The following is a 24983-nucleotide window of genomic DNA, read 5'->3' as shown; positions in this document are numbered from 1 at the left end:
CAAATGCTGTTCATATAAAAATTTTCAACTCATAGAATTATCCAATTTGAAATAAGTTTCTTTACGGCTAGTCGTAACATTCTGCAACTTTACATAATATTTAATAGCACCTTTTATTAGCATATTACACATTCATGTACACACAGAATTACGTCAACTGAAGGAAAGAAATTCCATTACATAATGCTCTAAACTTCGCCACTTGCGAATCTGTTCTCAGGCAGATCATAGTAGGGGCAAAAAGGAAAATTAAATGCTGATTTACGATCGGTCCAATGACAGGAAGGGAGACTGGGAAAGGGGGTTGGCGATATTGGTGGCAGCGCAGGCGCGCAGTCATTGCGTCGTTGTCGAAAAAGGAAAGAGCGCAAACAAAATAGAAGATCAGACAAAAAGGGCACACGTTCGCGCAGGTGCAGCGCGTGCTGATAGATGATAATGATACGGGTAGCTTCTGCCCGTATGGGCCACGAGAGAAAGGTGCAACTTGCACTCGACCCACCACTTGCATTGTTCCCTTTAACGTGGCGCCGTACGCTCAAAGTACGAGCTTTCCTTTGATTAACTTCAATGATAAGGGATTCTTCTTTTGTTCTGGTTCGCTTCCAAGGGCATAAAGTTTGAGGTTGAGGATGACGATGCACCAGGTCAGTTAAAATATGCTGACAGTATTATTCCTTTACTACACTTTTCTTTAACTGACCTTAACACTGACTGGCTTGTTATTCAATTTTATTCAAGATTAGAATCGCACAAAGTGATTATTTTTTTGATACAGAATATTTTAAATTAATGTAAAGGATATTCGTATTTATAATCTCCATGTTGTAGTTTCTAGAGAGTTGGTACGCCAGGACATTGTACCAACCACACCAGGGGACAAGCGTACAGTGTTCCTTATCTTTGCCCGTATCTTAACGTATCCTCGATCAGCTTACAACGCATTTACACGAACTATTCGACGCAAAATAGAGCGAAAGAACGATCGTTGCTAGAAGTTTAAAGGATAAAGGGAGAAAAATGGACTTAATTGCGCCGCGAAACGATCTAGACGCCGGTCGTCGTCGTCCAAGTAACGTTACACGGGTCGCGAATACTTGACGATCGCGTCGCCAATTCCCCCGTCGCATGGGGTAATAAATATTTTACGCGGATCATTTCCACGGAAACGTGAGTAACGATAATTGGAGTTTATAGCCTACTTACGTGAATTTATAATACTGGCCGTCGCGGGCTACGACGTGGCCGAATCGTAAAACTCGCGATTACAGATTAGGCAGTTAATATATTTACTGCCACCAAGGGATTCCAGTAGTAATTCCGCTTGTTCCAATCGTTTTCTCCTCTCGCGATTCTCTCTTTCCCTTTCTCTCTGTCTCTCTTCTTTTTTCCTTCTCGTCAACGTTACGGCGCGTTAAACGACAACGGTAGTTAACCGTGTCGTTTAAGAAAAAAAATTACGTTTATAGGTGATCGATTGAAAAATCTCTTACAAGAGTATCTCCAATTAAGAATCTCGATGAAATTGCCATACGTGAGTTATTATGTACTCTTTTATGAAGTCCTCTCTTCTTTTATGTAGATTGCCGTGCCGTTTTTGTTCCGTTCAGCAGAGCGGTTGATTAAGAAGCCTACTGTTCTGATTCAGTTCGATAATTAATTTGAACAGGCCGTTGGCGCATACAACTTTTTTCTGGCTGGACATAAATAATTCATCTGGGAAATGTAACAGAAATTTGACTCGCGGAGAATGTACTGTTATAAAAAACAAAAGCGAAAAAAATTGCTGCTAGGTATTCAGTGATTCATGTTTGCACACTCGGTGACAAGCACCGCCAAAAGCAAAGTTAATAATAGAGTCTCGGAGAGGTGTTCGGTGATTCACGTTCCCACAGTTGGCAATAGCGTAGCAGCATCCAAAATGAGTAATGGGCCGCTGAAAGAAGTCACTAGAAAGGGAATAGACGTCGAGCACCGATAGAGGCGGTCGGTGACGGGAGCTCGATGTGAAGCGTCTTTTGTGTCCGTTCCAGCGTCGTATAGGGGCGAGTTAGGTGTTAACACAGATCTGACTAATATGATGTTAATGATATGCCGGCGTGCACCTGTGAAACGCGTCGCGTAAGCGGCGCATTTACGCGAATGGATGCGTCTATGCGCCGTGAGTTGCGAGTTGCGAGTTACTCGCTTAATGATACCAATTAATTCACCGTCGAAGGAGTAGCGATAACTGTTACGAAACGTTACGATAGCGGGGGCGTTGCTGCATCACTCGCTAACAAATCAAAACAATTCGTTGGAAGATTACTGTACAGAAAAAGGGGGATGAAGATGCCTAAAAAATTAAATGCACTTTATCGAAGCGTTTTCGCGTGACGCAGCCTCGTGCAGCGCTGTGTGATCAGCAATTACAGTGCAGGGAATCGATGAAGGAAGAGCAGTGAGAGGTGGGGCGGAAATTGTTCAGGCTGCACCGTTTGAAGAGCACTGTTATAAGAATTCGTTCGTTACGCGTAATGAAAGGCAGCGATTGGCTGCGTGCCTCGTTAAGTTCACCGCGAACGCATCGATCGCTATCCTTCCGTTATTTGTCAGCGGCGGCGAAACACGTCGAACAGGGTCTACTTTCTACGCGGGAACATCTGTTCGCCGATTATACGCGGTACGCGCGTAACGACGGTAATTACTTTTTCGTTTGCCGAATAATTAGTGTAAAGTTATTGGTACCACTGTTCTTGCAGTGCTTGTTAACGGGTGAACGATGATCGCCCGTTAATCAAATGTTGAAACGAAAATGCACATGATGTATGTGCCGGGGATACTTTTTGTCGGCGGTTGTTTATTAACACTTCCGTTTCTGAATGAGAACTTTATTCGTTATTTGAATAATCAATAATTCCCAATATGTTGCCATCAGGAAGCAATTACATGTTACATTATCATGTTAATTACACTAGTGGACAAATGAAAGTTTAAAAGACAAGCAAAACGACAAAACAACATATTTAATAAAAGAAAAGTGAAATATTTATATTGTTGGGGATAAAGAAATATTCTAAAATAAATGAGTGCCACAAGTATGAAGAGGAATATATACTGTGGAAATTATTAATATATGTAGATGTACAAATTCTAATTTTAAGATTTCTTTTATCTACCACTGTATGTAGGTATTTGTATATGTTCTTTTTTCATTTTCACTTCATCGGAATGGGTAATTGAAATACCTATAGAATCTTTCATTCTAAACTTATTTGACACGTTCTGTCTTTAAATCGTGATAGTTAGACTGGGATAGTAAATAGTTGGAAGTTTAATGGCATCTATAAATCATCAACCAGGACTTCCAATCTCTTGTTTTTCGTTCATTGGAAGACTGCACTGCACATTTCGATTTCATGATGCTTTTGTACTACCATTTTCCGTTTTATACGTTTTATAAGACGTTAAATGCTAATATTTATAGATATACATATATAAAAAAAGATGAACATGGTTTTGGCCTCATAATATTTTATTTGTCATTTTACATAAGTTCATTCCTAAATCAATATCGGCTAGGAAAGAATCGACAGACGCCCTTCTTCGATTTTTGTTAACGCAACAGTACCTATTATACAATAGGAACATCCAGGCTTGAGAATACGATTATTTGACAAACGTTTGTAGGAGACTTGTTTACTATCTCTTTATCCAGTACATAAGGTCAAATCTCCTACGAAAACGTAATGAGTTAGCGACGAAACAGCTGAATTTGATTCGAGAAATCGCTTACGTGACAAGAGGAGAGGATGCACGTAATGAACGACTCGTGTCGATTGGCCGCGTGATCGCTAAATTTACAAGCACTGCTTCAGTCACGTTGTTTCGATACAAACCAAGCGTCGTTCGATTTCGGTATCGACAGTCGAGCATCTGTCGGCCGCGGTTACATGTGCGAATGTAATGGCAATGATGAGCAAATGCAAGGGGCACATTGGTCAGCGGTGTAATTACGGTCCTGGATACGGAAATCTCGATATCTCTGTAATATCAGTTTTCAGCATCATGGCCTACATTCTACTTTTTACTGTCCCTCCTTCTCTCGTCTCTTTATTTCTATGAGCTTATTTACTGTGCCGTCGTTTTCGCCATTTCTATCTCAACCTCTCGCTTCTCTATTCCCAATTAAACTATCTATTTCTCGGGTTGAATATTCTGCAGTAAAAGTACAGCACAACAATAGATTATCTAATATCCACAATATCACCTTTTCCTAGACCTTACCGTAACTTTTAATTGATAAATCATCTCTGAATTTAAAAACCAATATGAACTATCCTAAGCTCCAAAATAACAAACCATAATCCACACATTAATCGCATACAATCACATCGCAACATTATCTACTCAAATTGTATCTTCTCCCACTCAGCAGTACTAGTCTCATTTACACTGTCGTACTCGTTCACGTCGCTTATGCCTAGGATAACTTCTCCACGTCGCATGCTTCTTATATCTACTTAGTAGCAGTTAAAGGGGGAAGAAATTTCGAGGTTCGTTCACTCAGTTAACTCTCGTTATTATACCGTCGTTAGCCGTGCATACTTTGTTATTACGCGCGGAACTGTTTATCCGGGGATCACGGTAGATTCCATGCAAGGCACTCGGGGCCTCAGTTACTCGATGATTGACGGAATCGGCAATTACGGCGCGGATTCTCGCACGTACTTACCTACCGTGGCCGTGTTGGTGCAACGAGCTTACACGCAGCTCGCGGAAACCGGTCGCTGCCGCTCTTTAAAGCTGCACGTGTCTTCCTGTCCAGCGTAGGAACGGCCTCGTTCAGCGTTGCGAATTCGGCCTCCTCTTTCTCGCAATTTCGCCGGCAGAAGAGCGGAGGCCCTTTCCTCGGGGACCATGAACAGCGCCGTGTCGATCTGACAGGAATGTCGTTTCTTCAAAAAACGATCGATATACGTATCGCGAAGATTGAATTTCATTCGGGACCGACGCACGCAGTTGGCCCCGCGCCTCGCTTGGATCTTCCTTCTCAGCATTTCTAGTAGATTCATGAGTGATTTGGTGACCGTCGAATTTATGAAGGCAGATACAGAATGGAGTACAATCGCTGTAAATGTATAATAGCAATAGCAACCCTTTTTCTATGTAATAGATGAGAAAACGATCGATGTATAGAATTTCCAACGACTGTAATCCAGTCTGTACCAGTCTAGATGTAGGTACTTACTAGAACTTTGCTCTGATGGAAATGATGCAACAGTACATAAGTAGTAAAAGTAATATATGTATGTAGTGTAATATATGTATGTAAGTAACGTATGTATGTAATGTATGTACGTAAAAGTAGTAAGGGAAAAAGGAAAAAATTACTTTCTTTTCCTTTGCTAAACAAAAATAATATCTTTACGTCTGTAGTTTATATTATTAGATGTTGAATATTTCAGAATTTTCAAATTCACGCTAAAATTACGCTCACTGAAATCTATTTTAATTTCGAAATAACTCTAAAATGAGTGAAAGCTCCATACATTACTTCAACGTTCAAGAAATGAAGGAGAAACGTACCCAGCCGATGGGAAACAGTAGGAGGTGGAGGGGTGAAAGCAACAGGGAGGGGCTCCGAAAAAGCCGGCTCGCGTTTGTCTTTCACGGATTGAATAATATCACTCGCCGCGGTAAATAAATCGAAACGTCGCGCTTGAAAAGATTTTCCCGACACAGGCCGCGAAATTCCTCGTAAAAATTTAGCTGGTGAGAAACGTTTCGGCGGGCCGAATAAAAATACCACTCGAATCCCCGTCACTCGTACGGTTAACGTTCACGCCTTCTTAACGTCGAGTTACTGCCGCTTTAACGGACTCTTTAGAGCTTCAAATAGATCCCGAACGGCCCAACGCTCGCATCCTTTTCCATCTAGACGTTTTTAAAGCCCCACTCACGAAACTGCGCCCTTAGCCCGGAGGTAATTAACGTTAAATTGTTGCCGTCATTACTATACGATGCCTCACTGCCATCTGGTCTTCGTCGTCATTCACAGACAGAAATCACGAGTTCTTACAGTTTCAACTTTACTGCCGTTTCTTTTCCGTCGCTCCATTGTTACGACCTAGTTTATGCGGTTGACACAGGCAGTCCAGCGAATGCAGTTGGTATAAATAGAATTGTTACAAAAATTTAAGTTCCCTTTGAAGTTGTTTTTAAGACTGAACACGAAAGATGCAGTGATGTTTTAGTGATAATATTTTGTAGATTTTAGATTTTGTTTTTGTGCCCTTAATTTGATGGATTTGATACAGGGGTACGTAGAATATCGGTTCTGAAAAAAATTCCAGTTATTTTGCGAACCTTATCGAGGTCCGATTCGCTGCTTCAGTAGCTCGAAGGGACACTGTGACGGTTAATTTGTCGAGAAAAAGGAAGGCCGTTGTTGTACAAGATTTCGCGGGAAGAGGGGAGGGTGAAAGGGACTGGCAGAAGCCAGTACTCCCTCTGTACTCGGGATTTCAGCGACGAGAGAAAGATACATGGTAGGTGGGACACGATGACCGGGAAACGGGGGAAAGGAACGAAGAAAGAATATCAGTCTGAAGAAGTCAAGAGCAAGTATCGACCCTCGTATCGTCACTCGTCTCTCTTTAGAAGAATTTCATAAACATGCGCTTCTATTATTACCTAAGTAGATATATTTAGTTTACAATATTAAAGTATTTTTATACAGATAAAAACTTGTATTTAAAAGAAAATTTTTGAACGCGCATTTATATGTGTCTCAAGTATTTGTGCAAAAGCTTTCACATTAAATCATAGATAGCCTCTCTCTAGTTTATTACCGTGAGCTCCTATACCTTGCCTGCATTATGTCTAGCCACTTGGTATCCACAAGAGAGTCGATAGTCCAAATTCATGAGGAACTGAAGCAGCTCTGGAAGAGTCATTCAAGTTAGAATGAGTTTGAACAGGTTACCGCTGATCGACACGAATTGGAGCAGATTCGAGCGAATTCAGGCGAACTTGAACGGCTTAAAGCAGGTTCTCTAAACCGGAAGATCTGTCCCTGACGCGGTTACTACTTGTAGCCATGCTCTTACCTATTCTCGACCACGTAACTAACGCGAATGGATGAAGACAAAGCTAATTTGAAAAGAAACCAAGTTCGTGTATCGCGTGAACGCAGGAGATATCTCGTTGCGTATCCTAGCATCGCGTGCAGCCAGCGTAGTTGCTGCATTGTCAAGTTTCTCCAGTTACTTTGTTCGAGTACCGATAACTCGCGATCAGACCATTGTTTAGTTCAACTCGAGCATATGTAGTCCTGTTTATGAAGAAACCTTTCTTCCACCTGCAAGTCCTGTTCTCAGAAGACTCTGCTTCTTGAGCCTTTCGAAGACGCGTGGCTGCGTGTTTGCCGACGCATATGCCGAGGACTCGTATTTCGTGACACGTTACGTCGATAGTGACGTTGATACTCGAGATATAGTTTTCGTAAAATCAGCGAGTCATAGGTATTCCCATAGCACGAGCAATCGAACTTGGTGAGAACCATTATTTTTAATAGGCACTTAGATTAATCAGTGGCACGATTTTCGGGAGAAAGTCTTGAGAGGCGACCGAGTTTCCTTATCGCTTCTGATATTACGAGTGTTTTGAGGATCGATATCGGTCGATCTCCGCGATAGTGGGTGGAACGAAATCATGGTTTCGAGAGCGCGTTTCCGATGACGATCGATCCCGTGAACTTATCGAAACATTTTCCCCGCGGTACGGGGAAATGTAGATATGTAATCCGATTCCGCGGATGATCGAAAATTAACGATGTTTGTCTAAGGAAAAATTGTTAATAAATCGGCATGTACTCGACGAGTTATCGCGGCCTCCGGCGACGCTCCGATCAACGGCTTTTATTTAGTATTTCGAACACGGAATCGATACATTGTACATTCACCGGCCATAACGGATGAAGGGTTAAGCCACTTACGTTAAAATTACACGTTTGTACCGCTAAATTATTCCTCATTATTGGCATCGAAAAGGAGTACCTACGTTCTCTTTACACCTGCGTCACGCACCGCTACGCTGGTATATCAGATCATCGATAAAGCGTGCTTAATGTTTTCCACGAACGTTCCTCTCGGCTCCAGCATACCCGATGTGCTCGACCATCCTCCCAATTAGAACAAATACTCATAACCCACAGACTACCCTTAGGCCGCTATTTCGCGCTACCATACCATCAATTCTCCATTTCTAAATTCAGAAGAATCGATCTCGGATAACAAATCTCGAAACGTATACTTCACGCAGGCTTGAGTTCACTTTTCCTAGGGCTTGATTTGCGAGTACAGGTAGGGTGTAAATGTGGAAGGTATACAACGACGAAGGAAGAAGGGACTTAGCCAGTACTGCTCCCGCGGGCCTGAGATCCGTAAGGTTTTCGCGGCGGTGGTGGCTGCCGCGGGGGTGAAAGTGGGCTTTTAAAAGGTTCCGATGGGAAACCCAGCAGGGCGTGAATGGCTCCAGACGCGCCAGAGGAGCCCTGGAACGTTTCGTGAGAGGCCAGGGTGGGAGGGAGAGAGAGAGGCTGGATCGAGGAACCGAGGAAGGCAACAAGCAGCGATGTAGGAAAGAGAAAGAAAGAGAGTACACACACCAGGGCACAATGCGTGCACTTGGACACACACGCACGCGTGTGTCACGGCCTCGAGGTGTTCCACCACCTCCGCCTCCTCCTTTCGACTCTTTGTTCACGAAAGTTCGGTTTACCTCGTTCCCTTCCGAGACCTGGTCTGGGTGGCTGGTTTTTCTCGTCTATTTTTGCATCAGCTTCTCCGGAGCGAGGCTCGAACGAGACGGAGGCCCGGTTTCACCCGTGGAAATAGAGAAACGGCGGAACTGGTAAACGATTATGGCGAACGTGTCGGTTTAATTAAAGATTCCAACCGTGGAGACAATATCTCGCTGGGTCCTCTGTGTAGTGCGTGTGTCCGCCTGGTGTGCGCTGGTGTGCGCGCGGAGCTGGGCGTAGGCTCTCGAGGAAAGCCGTGATCAACGGGTGCCCGAGGCTCGTTCGCCGGGAAAGTTACGCCGCTGTTGATCAAAATAAATTAAAAGTCGCGCATAGGAATGGCGCGCGATGCCTGGGACCGAAAGGATCTCGCCTGGGATGATCGTCGCTCGTCCAATTTCACGGCGGGACGCTATTTAAGTATCGTCGGCGATAAATTATCAGGCGAAATTTGTAGCCCGCCGCGCTAGAGGCGTCGAAATATCTTACGACTATTTAGCGTGACGTGGAATCCCGTTTTTCGTAAACACGTCCGCGCCGCGGGAAGATATGGCCCCGTTGTGAAAAAAAAAGAAGAAAAGAGTGAGGAGGAGAGGGGAAAAAGAAAAACGGTGGCATCGCCGTTTCGGACCTCTGTCTTTTTCCTTTTGCCAATCGAGCGCTCGTTGCTGGCACCGAAGACAAGGGAAAATCGTGCGGGAATAATGTTTTCGTTGATCCTATTTATCACATCCCTCGTGGGCGTCCTGGCCCGTTCGATTTCGACACGATCTACGAATAGAAAGGTGGTGCGTGCGCGGACAGTCGTTTTCCACCACTCTCGCGTTCTCTCCCTCTTTTCGGAGGAACTGGAATATCCAGGGAAGAGACGCTTTATCAACACGACGGTACACCCTACGCAAGCCTACTTCCCTTCCCCGTTCTTCTCCGAACCTACTTCTCTCGAAATAACTCCGCGCCCTTGCCGTATTAATTACCAGGATTCATTTCATCCTCATTTACCGCGAGCTAATTTACCGCGGAGAATCCTCTACGCAATATATGTACACAACCCACCCCTTTTGTGGCCGCTCTCAACGAACCGGAGAACGTAGACTGTGTGTGCCGGCTTCATGGAGCGATTAATCGCGAAATTGCCATACCTCGAGTTAAGTGGAGTTTGCTTTAAAGGTAGTGAAAGAGTTAGACAATGGTCGTTGTTGAACGCTGGATTGTTTGGGAAGGAAGAGCCTGCCGAGGGATGAAAGGTGATCTGATTGAACAAATTTTCTCTTCAATTCTGCTCCGAAGAGTGAAATAGATCTTCCTGCGTTTGAGCTGCGTTGTACTTCGATTTCATTAGATTCTCACAAACTTTGTACTCGTGTATCTACTGTGAATCTAATTTTGAACGAAGCTGCCTTAATTGGATTAATTCATTCATTTAACAGTGTTTTTATTGGTGTAATACATTGCTGAACTGCATTATGAATTTTTATTAGTCTGATTCTTAATTGCATAAATGAATATCATTCATAGTCGTATAAATGTCACTCTTATAACATATGTGAATTATTATGTGAATAATTATGTGAATATCATTCTCAAATCTGCATAGCAAAAAACTTTTACAAAGTAGATACTGTACCTATATTATTAATGCCTAATTATTTAAGTAGTTTCGTTAATCTTTTACACCGAATTTTTTCACTAACTTCTTGCCCTGATCCCAAAGTTTGCAAGTCACTTCGATTAATTTAAATGTCCTGTAATGCAAACTAGGGTACATTACAGGTACTCATATATAACAACCTTTTTGCATTTAACTTTTAGTATTACAGAAGTTCAGTTTTGTACACATTTATTAACATAATAACTTTGAACGCGTCCTCTACGCCTGACACAAACGATCTCGGGAGAAAATGATTAACACGGAATTATTATGTAAACCGAATCGCAGACAGTAATTAAGACTCGTTGACATGTTTATCATCGTATGCGTTGATTGCGTTACGTCGGTTTATTTATATTTCGTTTTTATCCGCGCAACAGGTACGACGCTATTATGAGCATCGTGATAGACCGTTTTTTCGTCACCCGCCAGTCATACATTTAGAAATGCTTAAGTTTAATTAAGCTGTTAGTCTACTAGTCCCGATCTCCTTGCGCGATATCGATCTAGTTTCCATCGACTCGCACGCATGATGGAAATTACTATGCGCATGTTATAGTACGCAAACACGATGTTCGTCCGTGACATTAATTATCGATACTTTGTAAACTCGTATCTTCACGATGAACTGCACTTGAACCACGCTAGATCATACGCCTTCAAACGTGCACTACTTCTCGTCTATAGCCATAGAGTCTTATCGAGTGTACGCCGCGACGTAGAAATTACTGAAAAGCCAGGCAGCTGTCGTGTATTTGTATTCGTTTACATTTCACCGATAGCCACCGTGCCGGTAACATAATAATCCTTTGTTACATAAAACAGCGAAACATATTTTTCCCCCAGGCTGCTTGTACCAATTACGCGCGGAAACGTGCACGCGACAAGATACTCGCTATCGTGTTTCGACTTAGCTCGTCGTTTCGAGCGTCGCGTCGATAGCGGTGACAAACGGCGTATTTTGACGAGCGCCGCTCCGTTCCCTGGACTTCGCCAGTAATTGCCGCTCGCATTAACGCGTAACGAGTCGGTCCCAAATTTGCGAGGCGATACGGGCAGCGCGAGCAAAAGTGCAAACACCGTTCAACGGTTGATATATGTGAACGGTGCCGAGGCAATTCGACTTCCTCGACTGTCGACTCGACGTGCTCGTAAATTTCCGTTTAATTTATTCGATGGTCTCGAAAACCCCTCGAGCCCGCGCGCACGATAATGCCCGCGAAGCGTCATTACGCAAAGTTATGTGACAATTATTGTTATCGGGGTGTCGCGATCGCAAGAGCACATTTCGATGCGACCGCGGACAATTCCAGCTGCGTCGAAGGGAAAAAGAGCGAGACGAAGCGGGAGGGTGAGCGCCCTTTTAATTCCGGTCTCGATTAAAACGTCTCACGGCTTCGATGGATCATAGGTCCACTCCGCTCGCCGCGACGATCCTTTTTACCGGATTAATTGTCGAGTGTCATCTGTTGTTTAATAACGACTGATACCGATGCCTTCTTCACCGATTACCGTCCATTAAGGTAACACGAAATTGCTATCGCGTTATCGAGCCGCGCATTTATAATCGGATCGGCGGAGATAAGCGAATATCACCTGCTTTCGGAATTACCGTCATTATCGCCATTAACCCCTCGCGCTGGAATTATTTTCGTGAGTGGCCAGCCTGTCGGTTACCAGTAATTTATATTCTCGATCGTTTCGCTGCGTCTCCGCGTGTCGTATCGACGTGGTTTGTTTGCCGATGTAACGAGCTGCTTGAATTTTCAATCGCAGGCGATGGGGATAAGGGACGGGGGATCCGAGGGGATGTGAGAAGTATCGCGAAGGCTGCGGGAAGGCCACTCATTTTAATCCCTAAGCAGGCAGGCTCGAGTGCGAGAGTTTAACTAGTTCTTCAGAGGTACTCGAAAGGCATTTGCTAATCAATGTCTTGCATTTAATGCGACTATATTGATAGTATTAATTCAATTAAATTTTGTTATCCACCTTGTTATTTACTCAAGCTTACCATCACTTGTGCTCCCATCAACGAGATCTCAGCAGCTCTTATCGTAATCAAGTGTTTACTATTAACTAGATACATGGTACGGTTCGCGATTGATCTGGTTTCTTTCTGTTGCGGTTGCTTTCTCATTTGATTATTGTAATTTATAGTATAAGAAATAAAGATATAAGAAACGTTTCAAGGATTATGGAAATGAATTGCAGAATCCGTAAGAACTAATCTAAATCGTAACGTACGGTGAAGCTGAAAATGCTCGCAAACCGTCTCGACAAGTTCGATTATGCTATGCACGGAAAAGATACCAACTATTCTTCCACTGTTTTTGTTTCGTCAATATTAAATTACACGTCATACAGAATTAGCATATCCGCGCATTCCACGCGTAACAAATAGGTATCATTTCCCTCTTGTGTAAGTTAGCAGTCTTGCCAAAAGATGTTGGTACACTGCAAGACTTAAGCCAACATTATCCTCAACTAGAAGAACAAAACACTTATATAACCCACAAGACGGAATCAGTTTGATTAACATAATCGCTCCATCTACATCAAGATATTAGTATCCTCCACTTAATATCAGAATATTCATCACGAAGTCATGTATCGCAAAAATTAATACCGAGTATAATCATCTCCAACATCTACTTACATATTCCACAAGCACGCGCAGGCAGACGTCAATCAAATCCCTCTTATTTAACCCCTATTCTGTATTATCAAACTGAATAATTCCCGAAATGAGAAATTAACTATGCCGATTGAATATTTCAGCTGCTGGTGAGCGGCGGACAGCCAACAACGGCGACGTCGCCGGCGATGTCGTCGGGAGGCGCTCTCAGCCCCGGCGCGCTGTCACCGTCGTCGACGGCGACGACGACAGGCGCCGCGGCCGCTGCTGCCTCAGGAGGGGCGAGTACCCCCGTGGCAGGGGCCACGGGCCCCGGTTGCTGCGAGAACGGCAGGCCCATGATGACGGACCCAGTGACGGGGCAGACTGTGTGCAGCTGTCAGTACGACAGCGCAGCGAGGCTAGCCCTGGGCGCGTACCCCAGGCTAGCGCCCACCGCCACCTCCTACTCCTCATACCCCACGCCGACGCCCTCCACCACCGACCAGGGGCCCTACCCCAGCATCAGCATGGACAGCTCAGCGTTTTACCCTCCCCTGGTGAGTCTATATTTATCTCTGCTCCAGTTTCTTTTTTATGGAAGGTCGCTCGTAATTGTTGGTCGGTAATTAGCAACTTTTTCGCGTAACGTCTGATGAATAATTCATGGGCGATAATTCATCGACACCGGCACGCACTTGAGCGATGGTTAGTCGCGGCGATGCAGTCGACGTAGGACCGTGGGGGTCGAGGGTAGTTGCGATGATTGAGATCTGGGAGACTGTGTGCGGAGGTTGTTAGTGGAGTCTTCTTTTAGAGGGGGCGACGTTAGTGGCTCTGTGCTGAGAAACAGATTTTAGCATAACAGGATGCGGGATGCAAGAAAGTTTAAAGATTTGCCGGTTGGAAGGTGTCTCTGTCGAGAGTGCTTAGCTACGCAGGTACAGTAACACAGAATTGATCTTTCAGTGCGATTATAAATGATCAAATTGTTGCGCTAGTATTTTAAGGATGACTACCAAGGTGCCGCATTTAAATGCACCCTGGAATCCTTTACTTTCACCTGACACTGTTCAAATAACTAACCACGCGGTTAAATGCCTAACAGCCTTTCCTCAGCTCCGATGCAGCATCTTGGCACGCTCCGAGCAGAAAACTTTCCAGCCCACCCTGTGCAGCTCGTCAAAACGCGTCCAACAAAATGTTCGGTTTCACTGGGCGCCGATAAATCAGCCAAATTACACGTCCCACGACTAATCGGAGGAGTTACGGCTCGTCCGTATTTATAAACGCAATCATTAAACGGTTTATTAGCCGGCCTCTGAAAAGAGAAGGACGCGCGTGTCCTCGGGCCGTCCTCCGGTCCGAGCATCGGCCGCTTTTGCAACACGCTTTGCAACGTCTCAGCCGTGAAATGCGCGCGGGCTATCTCGGCCACAGATTGATTGGCCCGTCGAGCTAGGCGTGCCGGACGATTATTACCCGCGCGGCCCGAACTTAAGACGGATTAGCGCGTGGTCTTGCCACGAATTAGCTTGGAATCCCGGCGATGGAACCCAGAGGGACGTGTCTCGAGTCGCGCTCTCCGCGAGACGATTCCCTCTCTCTTCGTCTCTCTGCTCCTGCCCTCTCGCAGATCCATACGTCTCGCGGCCGTTCGTCTTCCACGTCGCCGGCTGCGTCGAATTATTCACCGGTCGGCTGTCGAGAGCGAGGCGATAATCTCGTTTAAGTTTCGGTTCGCGGAAGACGCGCGTCGTCTCGCCTACCTCTAACGAGGACCCAGTGATGGATTCGCGGTTATATTTCAGAGGGGGGAGCCTCGACCCGGACGCGGAGAATCTTGTGAAACACGCGTTTCTCGTGCAAAGACAACGTTTACCTCGTCCCGCCTCGCCCGTTGCATCTCGACCGCGAAAAAATCGGCTAAGAATAAGCCCTCGCTCGAGATGAGAACTCAGGCCTGTACGCTTGTGCGACGACGGTCTTCGCGATCGCCTCGCGTGCACTGCGCTCGACGAAAGCGTCGACATTGGGTAATTAAGGCGCCGCCGGGCATTGGAATTGCATCGAACGTATCGCGTGCGAGGTGTAGAGAAATGGATTGGCCTGAGGCTCAGAAATGCGGGGAATCGCTGTAGAACGCGAATGGGAACTGTAATGCCGGACGACGAGGAATCATGGATCGCTGAGATTTCTTGCTCCGACGCGATTTACTGAAACGCGATTTACTGTAGCGCGATTTACTGTGGTTATGTCATTAAAGCGATTTCTTTGGAGCACTTTGACGCGTTATCTGCGGCTATTATTTATTAATGGCACAAGTGTGATAATCGGGAAATGAGTTCTTCCAGGACATTAAAAGCATTTCGAGTTTGAGTAGATTTCTGGTGCAGGTATATAGAGCGTTTAATTTAGTTAGTTTCCTCAAGTAGATTGCTATTCTTCTGAAATATACTCCTTGTAGCACATCTACCTACATTAAGTTCTACTCAATTTGCCAAGTACTTGTCCAGCATTATGTAAAAATGAGAAACGATACAAATTCTTAACAGCATTTCTGCTTGTCGTGTACAAAGGGTCCATTGAAGCGTACAAAAGTAATATTAGTCGACTTTCTTCCCAGGCGTGCGCCCGAGAATCGCGTGTGGAGTGAACCGCGGGATTTAATCGCGGATACATCGTCGATATGATGATAAGGCCCTAGTTTGACGTAGAAATAGACGCACGATCGTATCGGCGTTTCGGCCAATTTATATCTGCACTCGAGCGTGTATATTCACCACCGGGAGGTAGGAACGATAAAAAGGTCGCGCGGAAAACACGCGCTTCGCCAGATGTTGCGAGCCACTTGAGGCGACTTCCATCGAGTCAGTAAGAGAAAAAGAGAGAAAGGAGGAACCAGCTGATAATTAAATTCTGCATTCATTCGAACGGCGACGTTTTCCTTTTCGTTCTGCTCGTGTCCGCCGCGAACGATAAGAGCATTAATCCTGGGCCGAAGTGAAAGGTCAGCTCGGAACACGCTACATCGAACGGGATGTAATACCGGGGGATTTTTATCGAACTGAGCACGGAGAACGGAGGTGTGCGTTTCCTGCATCGTTCCATTTCTCATGGAAACGAATTACTAGCTATTATTACTATTCCACGAAATACATTGGCCTTACTTGTAATTACTATTGCCCCGTGCTCCGATATGAGAACTTGTAACTCCTTAGGGCAAACGGGAAGCGCGGTCCAATTAAATTTGACTTCATCGACGTAATTACACTAATTGGCTGGCCCCGCCGAAATGACTCGTGACTGACTGGATCGAAACAGGCAAGCTTTCGTATCGCTACTTATTCCACTGTATACCTCTTCCTTAAACGTAGACCATTTTTATTAAACTCGAAATACGTATTGGAGAAAAAGAGTTGGAAAATGATAAAAAGAGTTGGTCTTACAGTTAGATTACTTCGATAGGAATAGTGCTATTCTATGTCAAAGTCAGACTCGTTTAATGACGTCCCAGGGAAACTCTATAAACACAGATATTCGTGAGAGGTGTCTAACTGCTCGAGAATCGCTATCTCTCCAATGAAATTTCTGGTTCCTTATCGCAACAGCCTTTCTTGGTGCAATTTAATTAACGACGGATAAATGGGACAAAGTGACAACATGGTGCGACCAGCAACGAAGTATCGGACGAGCTGAGATATCGTTGCCCGTGTTTGCCTCGATTATGACGAATTTCTACCGTCAACCCTGACGATCGAGTGTTCTAATCGACTCGTGTCTTCCGATAACACACGTCACGCTCGATTGGCTCAAATCGTACACTCGTTTCTCGCCCAAGCAAATGAACGATACCCACGATAATGAGCCATTTTATATCCCACCCTCTACGCTAGTTGCTATTTGCGTCATCCGTTTGTACGTGTATTTACCCAACGCGTCGATCACTCGACGATGATGATTCGCGAACAAAATGTTATCTTTGTCATCGAGATAAATGCTTCTGTATCTGAGAAACAGTTTGTTTCTCTGTACTAGATCGAATAATCGACTATTTTTATTATTGTCGCTCAGTCGAACCGTGTGGAAAAGATAACGGTAGATACCAATGCTTATCGTTGCTGATTGTCACTAGAAATTCGAGTCTATTCTTAGGTACTTAATATAAAACTACAACTTGGACGTCTAGACTAAAACTTTGCTGTTTGTCCAATGAAGAGGGAAATCGAAGTCATTCATTGATCAAAAGAATACTCAAAGTGATACGCTTGATTGAGAGATCTTCTGAAGTGCTGACAGAAGACCAGTCATGTGTTAATAATAGTTGGGTGTGGAGAAGTGTTAGTTTAGAATGAACCTGTAAAGTTGTTCTTTTGTATACTGCAACAGGTTCATAAATAAATGTAATTTTAGTAGACTTTAAACGGGCGAGGCGTAAGAATTCAGTCAGAAAAGAAACACTAAATTGAATCAATAATTAATTGCATCAGATTCATCAATATTCTAGACACCTCAATCAGCAGATCATTTATCCAAGCGATTCCTAGCCTTAAATTCTTATATATGTCATAGCAAGCTTTTTTTTTCTTCCATATTTATTAGTCGACCTTAACTCGCACGATTTCACAGCGTTCCACGGCGTTATGAATGTCCCCGGCGCTCGACACACCATATCGATTCAACAAATTAATTTAGATTGGCGTTTTATCGCCGCGGGCATAGCAGACCAGCGAACGCAGCCGAATGGAATACAGATTTAATACCCAGCTTAATTTCTGCTACTTCACAGTTCGTTTCGCCGGCTAATTGCGTTTGGACGCCGATGTTAATTGCCGTTGGGATATTTTGTGACACACGGTACGCACATTATGTCAACGCTGTCTGATAATGCCATTCATAAGTCGCTGCGTTCGCTGATCGCGATTAGAATGCAGTTCGTTCGAAACAAAAGCTCCTTGGGAGTAGAAATTTATTATAGGAAACTAAATTACATATCTATGTTCTACGTCATATAACTTTCTGTAAATAGATCTAGTCTCTATAAAGTGAGCATGATCATAATTCAAGCATGTTGACGATAATGTTGGACTTTAAGAAAACGAGTAGAACGACAAAGCATAAGTACCTACAAAGTTGCAGTGATAGATACATAATAATGTTGATCTTATTATAGCCTCTACTTACTCAGTTTATCCAACCACTTAACCGAAGTGGTAGCGACTAATATTCTAAAAAGAAAATACTTTAGTAGATACGCAGTAAGCTACTACTGCAATAATTAACTGTGCATTTAAACATTTGTTTTTTAACTAACAAGTGCTATTTACCATTTTCCAACTTGAATTTATTATGAACGTAGCAGATATATAGTCATTTATTATTCTACAAAATTGAAAAAATATGTATTCAAACTATTTAAACAAAATAAATTCAAAATCTTTCAAGCTCAAACAGCATCAAAATTCGTCACTTCACGAATATATTATATCTCGTAGCTCTGACGCCATTTTCGACAATTTATCTCTGAACAACAGTTGGCGAGACTTCAAGCAATCAGTTCAATAAGCGATGACGCTTAATATCCCTTTGCTCCAAGGAAGAAGAAACCCCGGGAAGAGGAATCGCTTGCATGACCATCTACCGGCCGCGAAAGACTTGGCCAAGCATTCCGATCCGCGATATCGCCAAATGCGTTACTTTACGGCCCATTGATAAGCGTAACATACGTAGCACTCTTAATCACGGGACCGTTTACGCTCTTATAATTGGCAGTTACGCGCTACTCGCATGCGATACAATGCTTCTACACGGCTTAGCTCGTTGTAAACGCGTACACCAACCGCTTGCTACGCTCCCTCGACTTTAATGCATTTGTAAGTACGCGTGGTTCTGTAAATATACTCGCGTCCTGCACCGCCCAACCTTTTTTCCGCGGGAGATTATACTGAAACTGCTACGATACGCTCGTTGTGCACACTGTGTACGAGGAAGTTGTATAGGATGAGGTCAAAGATACATCTTTGAGAGCACGTCTATAAAATAATGAAAGGCGCAATGTATTTAGAGATTTTTTATATTCAAGATTTTATCAAAAATCTTCGATGGGAACATTGTAAAAGATTGATTGGCGCCATTACGGATAAGTCTCGTTCGTTGGCCAACCGTGGCAGAAATCATGCCAGAAATCCTACTAGGTCCCCCATCCTCGACAATAGTTGGCGTTATTAGTAGCGCGGGGTTGACCGATCGACACTCGAGGAATGCCATTTGTCGTGAGACGATGCGTCGAACGTCATAGCTTTGCACCTTTATCGCAATAAATTGCAGCTGGCCCCCGCGGCTTAGCCGCTCGGCCAGCCCTTCGTGGAATTTCAGGCGTCGCGCAATTTCGTGCACGCGACGGTCAGCCCTGTCTTCACGGAAGCCACGCGCGACAGCCAAGCTTGGAATGTCATAAGCGTGCCCGGTCACCGGGAATTTTGAGAATTTTGACGAGTACCCCGCCGTCTCGACGAGTCCTTTGACACGGTCTATCGACCACCTCTGTCGGTTCGCGATTGCTATGTCTGACTATCTATCGAAGGAATGCTTCTGTTGAAGGAATGATGGCTTCAGGTGGCGAGAATTTGAATAGCAGGGTGTTCGTTTAAGAAATACTTTCTTCTCGGTTAATTGACTTCCAATCATTTATGTTATTTCTAGAGGTACATGTTCCACAGGTGCTGAAGCTTATTTCTTATGATCTGTTCAACCTTTAATGACCGCGAAGTTCGTGTAAACGCAATCATTGATATCGTTTACTTGAGGACCGCGGCTATAAAGCTGCGTTATCGCGTGAAATAGTTGTTGCTTGCGTAGCTTGGAACGTAAACCAATCTTATCTGAGAGGGTGAAGTTATTAGTAACGCGAATCGAATATAATGTAATCTTATCGACAGCGATATATTGGCTAGAAAGTGAAATAAAGTGTTGCTCCATTTGATAAGAAATAGGTTTGTTTGGCGCAACTTTTGCCCCTACAGGTGTCCACTGGATGTTCTATGAGAAGCATTTGCAATCAACCCACTTTTCTCTTTTCATGTAGGATTCATTCTATTCAATTGTGATAAACAGTTTTAAAGCGCTTTCTCGACACACATATTTGAACACTGATCTCTCGGAATTGTCATCTCCCAATGCTCCATATAATACAAGTGGAAACGCGACTTTAGGAAACGTGTTCATCCACATTCTAGGCAAATAGTTCCAGTGGTTAGAGTAGCATCATCGGACGTCTAATGCTCGTCGTGTAATTACGTAACTTTTTGCCGAAAGATAAGTAATCTAATTTCCTTTTAGAGCAAACTCTGAATCAGCGGCTGAAATTCCAGCACAAAGTTAATATTTGCGACGAACTCTCTTCCGCTTGCAGAGTTCACGTGGAAACAGGGCGTGCACGTAAGAAAATTCTTCCTTAATGAGGTTACTCTAATAAGGCCACCGACAGTAACAGCCCGGTCGTACCGTCGCCAGAGCGAATTTCTTCGTTTCTACCTCTGTTCTACGCACGCTGCTTCCCTCGATCGTGAATCGTTCCGTCCCTCCCCCGCAGGCCTTTGTCCCGTCTGGGCGGATCGTTAAGCAGGAAGCACGTGCTTCCGACGATTCGAGCGGCGCGCCGTCATTTCGACGAGAGCATTATAATATAATAAGAATCGGATTAGCATTGAATGAAGTGGGTGGCGCGAGAGCGCGGGACGATAAAGGAACTAATAAAAAGCGGGCTCTTTAAGGCGAGCACGGTGGTCCTTGTTCAACGCGAACACCAACCGGGGGAATAAATAAGAACGCGAGTTTGGGGTCACCGTCGCATCGTCGACAGGCTATTTCTTTTCTATATGGTAATCTACGCAACGATTACGCGAATGGAATGCGAGTTTTCCAACCGGTGGATTAGAGCTGTCTAGCGCAAAAGCTTACTACGGCTACGGCTTCATAATCGCTGCGTCGATACTACTCCTCCCTATCCCTCATTCGATGTTAATTAAATTATCGCGCAGCAACTGCCGACCGAGCCTCGAACTTTTTTAACTTTGTCGGTCTCGACGTGACGCGGGTCCTTTCCACTGTATTCGCTCGACTTTTCCTCGGCTTGCCTTGTGTCCCCTGTCTGTGCCGTGACTCGGACGACTGAACGTCGTGCCTGCTTTTGGAAACTCTAATTAGAGAGAAGTGCTCGGATTAATTGGGTTGAAGGTTTTATAAGTTTTCCAGTCATTTTTTAAACAGTGTTGGGAGGAGACCTGAAAGGACTGTGTTTTAGAACATTTAACGTGAAATGTCCTTAGAGATTCGATTTAATTAACGCCGAGCTCTTATTGATCCTACTAAACTGTAGGCTTAACAGAGAATGAGAGATGACCTAAATAGTTTTTAAATTAAACCTAATATAAGAATTACAATTTATATGTTTCTGATGTATCATTTGTTTTGAGATTCTACATATTTACAATTTTATACTCCAGTAGGTACTTCTTCCAAATTCTAGTTATAAACACTTCAAACACACCAATTCAGTGGATTTTCCATAAAAGAAGCATACAAATTTGACGATTTCCATGTCTGTTGTACACTCGTTTCCCTTACTTCGCGATCTCTAATTACACCTGCATTCACCCTTCGTGAGCTTTCACGCAAAATAACGATCGTGACCCCGCGAAAATCGAAACGTTTTAGTCAGTAAAGGAAAAAAATGAAACGTTTATTCGCCCTCGAATCTACCGGTAATCGAATTGATGCGCATCCAACCCCTTTTTAATAATTTCGCGAATAGTATCCGCGTGCGTGTACGCTCGCAAAGCAGCTCGATACAGAGGGAGTGGGCGTGCTCGCCAACAGCAATCAGTCGCGGCATCGTTTTTAATCGAAACGGATGACGTGTGTACGCCACAGCAAAAGGGAAACACGACGAGATAGCATCGCAGCAATTTTCGCAAATTTCAATCTCTAATTGCACTGCATCAGATTGCAACAAATGTATCGTCCCTGTGGTTTTCAGAGAACCTTGTACGATGAAATTTGATAAATAGTTTGAAACATAGATTTCTGAAAACAGGAGGAAAATTGCAGTCACTTGTAACGTTTACGAATCAGATAACGTGCTGCAAAAACACTTGCAAATGTATGTAGATCCTTGCATTGATTTTAATCGCTTGCTGGAAATTAATTCTGCTATAATATTTTCCCTTACTTAATCCATGCAATGAACCTTAAAATCCACCCTGCACAGATCTATTTACCTTAGAACTTTTTAAAATATTTTCCCATCATCAAAATCGCCTCCACTAATTCCTATGCAGGCTAAACCTATGTCAGCGACCGTGACTCCAGAAAATTCAATGCAGCACGTCCATAGCTACCTTGATACTTCGGTCGCTCGTATAATCGGCTGCTGGCCGGACCGCGTTCTGCAGTCGTAACAATAGTCCGAGGCGTCGACGCTGGACCACCCGTGGTTCGCCATTAAAGTTGCTCCCGCGGAAAGGATATGCCTGGAGAGAGATCGAGCGCGAGGAAGGGGGATAAATATGCTCTCCATCTCTTCCGCTCTCTCTTCGCTCACGGAACAGAAGAACCAGCCGGGGAAAGGTGTGAAGGGCAGGAAGGAGCAGGCTACGAGAGCAGCAGGATTCGGAAATCGAAACGAGGGGTTGGGGTCCAAGGGAATTAGGAGTCAGGGAAGTAGGAGTCGACGGCGATCGCTGTAACGCGAAACTTCCTGGCGCCAAACGCCTCTAAGCCTTCGCTCTAATAATATCCCATTGTGCTCCCATTAGCCACCGAGCACGCTGCCGTCTCGCGTGCCTTTTCTCTGCTCCCCGAGCGCCGCTCTCTTTCTCTCCCCCTTTTCCCTGAGTCTCGCCCCTCCGCTTCCAGGGTGCGTTTTATGACGGGTTCCGTGGCGACACCTCGGAACGCTCGCTCGACGAGGCTGTACGAACACATCCGGCCGAGACGGGTTGCGCTGTCTGCGTTGCCTCGTTAAACTTCGCGTTTTTGCTTGCTCCACCCCTCTTTCTCTTCCCCTGTGCTAGTAAAATTTCTGCCTAAATATCAGAGTCTTTCGGCTGCCTCACTGGCACAGCGGGAAAATTTGGAGTCTGAGGTTGCCTACACTCCTACACAATGAGACGCTTATGGTACAGGTGTTGCGTTGTATTCTGCTAAGAAGAATACTTAAACCCGAACACTGTAGATTTCTCAACACGTGTTTTAAGAACTCACGAATTCAATTTTCAAGTGACTGTAAATTACTGGTCGAAGTTATTACAAGCTCATAAAACAGTGCCGTCACTCCGCGTATCTATCAAAAAGAGAAAGGTGAAATTGGCAATTCGCAGTTAAAATGATCATTAAGGGCAAGTGAAATCGTTTTGTTCGCGATGAACGCTCGACGCGAATATTCGTGGGTGTAGCTCGATCAACGGATCGTCAGTCATTCGTTGATGGATTGATTGATCCGAGCGCGTTCCTGACCTCGTTGCCATTGAGTCTGCGCGAGATCGCCGTTTAAGATGATGGATCGCTCGATTTTAATTCGGCGGGGCATTTGCATAAATTGCGTCACGCCAGGTGAGTGGGCTGGTCGGGCTCGAAGAGAGGAGCTCAGCTCCGAGGAACGTTTGTCACGGCACGAAAGCAAAAGTAACACGAGATCCCGTGCCATTTACGGACTGCGCAGATTGCTTTACACCGCACTTCCGTGATCGCATCGCTTCCAACGCTGGCATAATCGATAATGTTTATTTGCAAGAACATGTTCGGCGATTCCGCCGAACGGATGCATCGAAGCACACGCTGCACGCGCAGTTATTTAACAAATGGCGAACATTGTTGCGTCTCGCAGAGCGTTGGTATTTTGGCTCACTCTATTTTGTGCCGGATAAGATCTTGTTGTCTAGAGCGCGCTCGTGCTTTGTGACTCATCGTCGGTCTGCTGTAAGTCAATCGTCGCATCGAGGCTTGTACCGTAGTCAGCCAGTGTCAAGTATTCGCAGCGAACCAACTTGTTCTACGATGTCGAATGTCTCTGTTAGTGACAGACGTGCTGTATTGGGTGTCTAGAATTCTTCACCCTGTTTTACATGTTAGGAACAATGTCAATCACTAGTCAAGAGCTTCTTGAAAACAGCCTGTGTAAAGGACAGAGGGGAAGGTCTATTTTTACCTTTCTTGTGATCTGGAATTTAGTCATATAAACTATTCTTTAGTAATATAAATTATTTTCAATAATCAATTACATGATTCTGTTGCAGGGAAATCCGTACGGATTGAAGGACACGACGGGGATGGGCATGACGGCGGATATGGGTGCTGCATGGGGTACAGCAGCCCTTCAACCTGCCGCCACGGGTTACTACCCCTACGATCCAACCCTGGCAGCCTACGGGTAAGTTTATCACCAGGTTTCATGGTCTCTTGGCTCCATTAGATTAAACCACCACCACTGCGCCACGGTTCTCCTCTCTCCCCTTTTCGCATTGCTCAGTGTCGCCATTAAAACAAGAATCACGATTCCATACTTGCTATACATGTTCTGCCAGAAATGGTTACCGTTATCGCGAATCTGTTATATCTTTTCCTTCGCTTAGGCAGAAAGGCAAAGCGCATTTTTTGACATTCTATTTCTCGTTCAAACTTAGGTACCCATATTATGCTGTTTTCTGTTAATCGTAGTTAAAAAAAACTGTAGGCAGACCGTAGTCAAGTTGATCTATGGTTCAGGTTGACTACAAAATATTTTTAGCATTTAGACAGGAGATGTAGGCACAGGTTTTTGGATTCTGATAAGTTTTGTAAATATGAGAGATATATAGTGGCACTCAAAAGAAAGTTTAACAGACAAATAAAACAGACACAATAATTTTAGAAAAATGAACTATAAAATATCTAGG

At 44.4% G+C, this 24983-nt stretch overlaps 1 protein-coding gene across 2 annotated transcripts in view; it reads left to right on the top strand.

Annotated features, from left to right (window-relative positions):
• The window catches only part of LOC143188133 (homeobox protein caupolican), a 79194-nt gene that overhangs the window by 27712 nt on the left and 26499 nt on the right, over window positions 1–24983 (top strand). For both annotated transcript variants that reach the window (XM_076392208.1, XM_076392209.1), the window contains exons 2-3: window positions 13215–13610; window positions 24345–24478. In XM_076392208.1, coding sequence (XP_076248323.1) covers window positions 13215–13610; window positions 24345–24478 — 530 coding nt within the window. The remainder of the gene's footprint in view (window positions 1–13214; window positions 13611–24344; window positions 24479–24983) is intronic.

Source organism: Calliopsis andreniformis, chromosome 2 (assembly GCF_051401765.1).
Source record: "Calliopsis andreniformis isolate RMS-2024a chromosome 2, iyCalAndr_principal, whole genome shotgun sequence".
Taxonomy (NCBI): Eukaryota; Metazoa; Arthropoda; class Insecta; order Hymenoptera; family Andrenidae; genus Calliopsis; species Calliopsis andreniformis.
The sequence above is the reverse complement of the archived record's forward strand: the minus strand, read 5'-3'. Positions and strand labels throughout refer to the sequence as shown.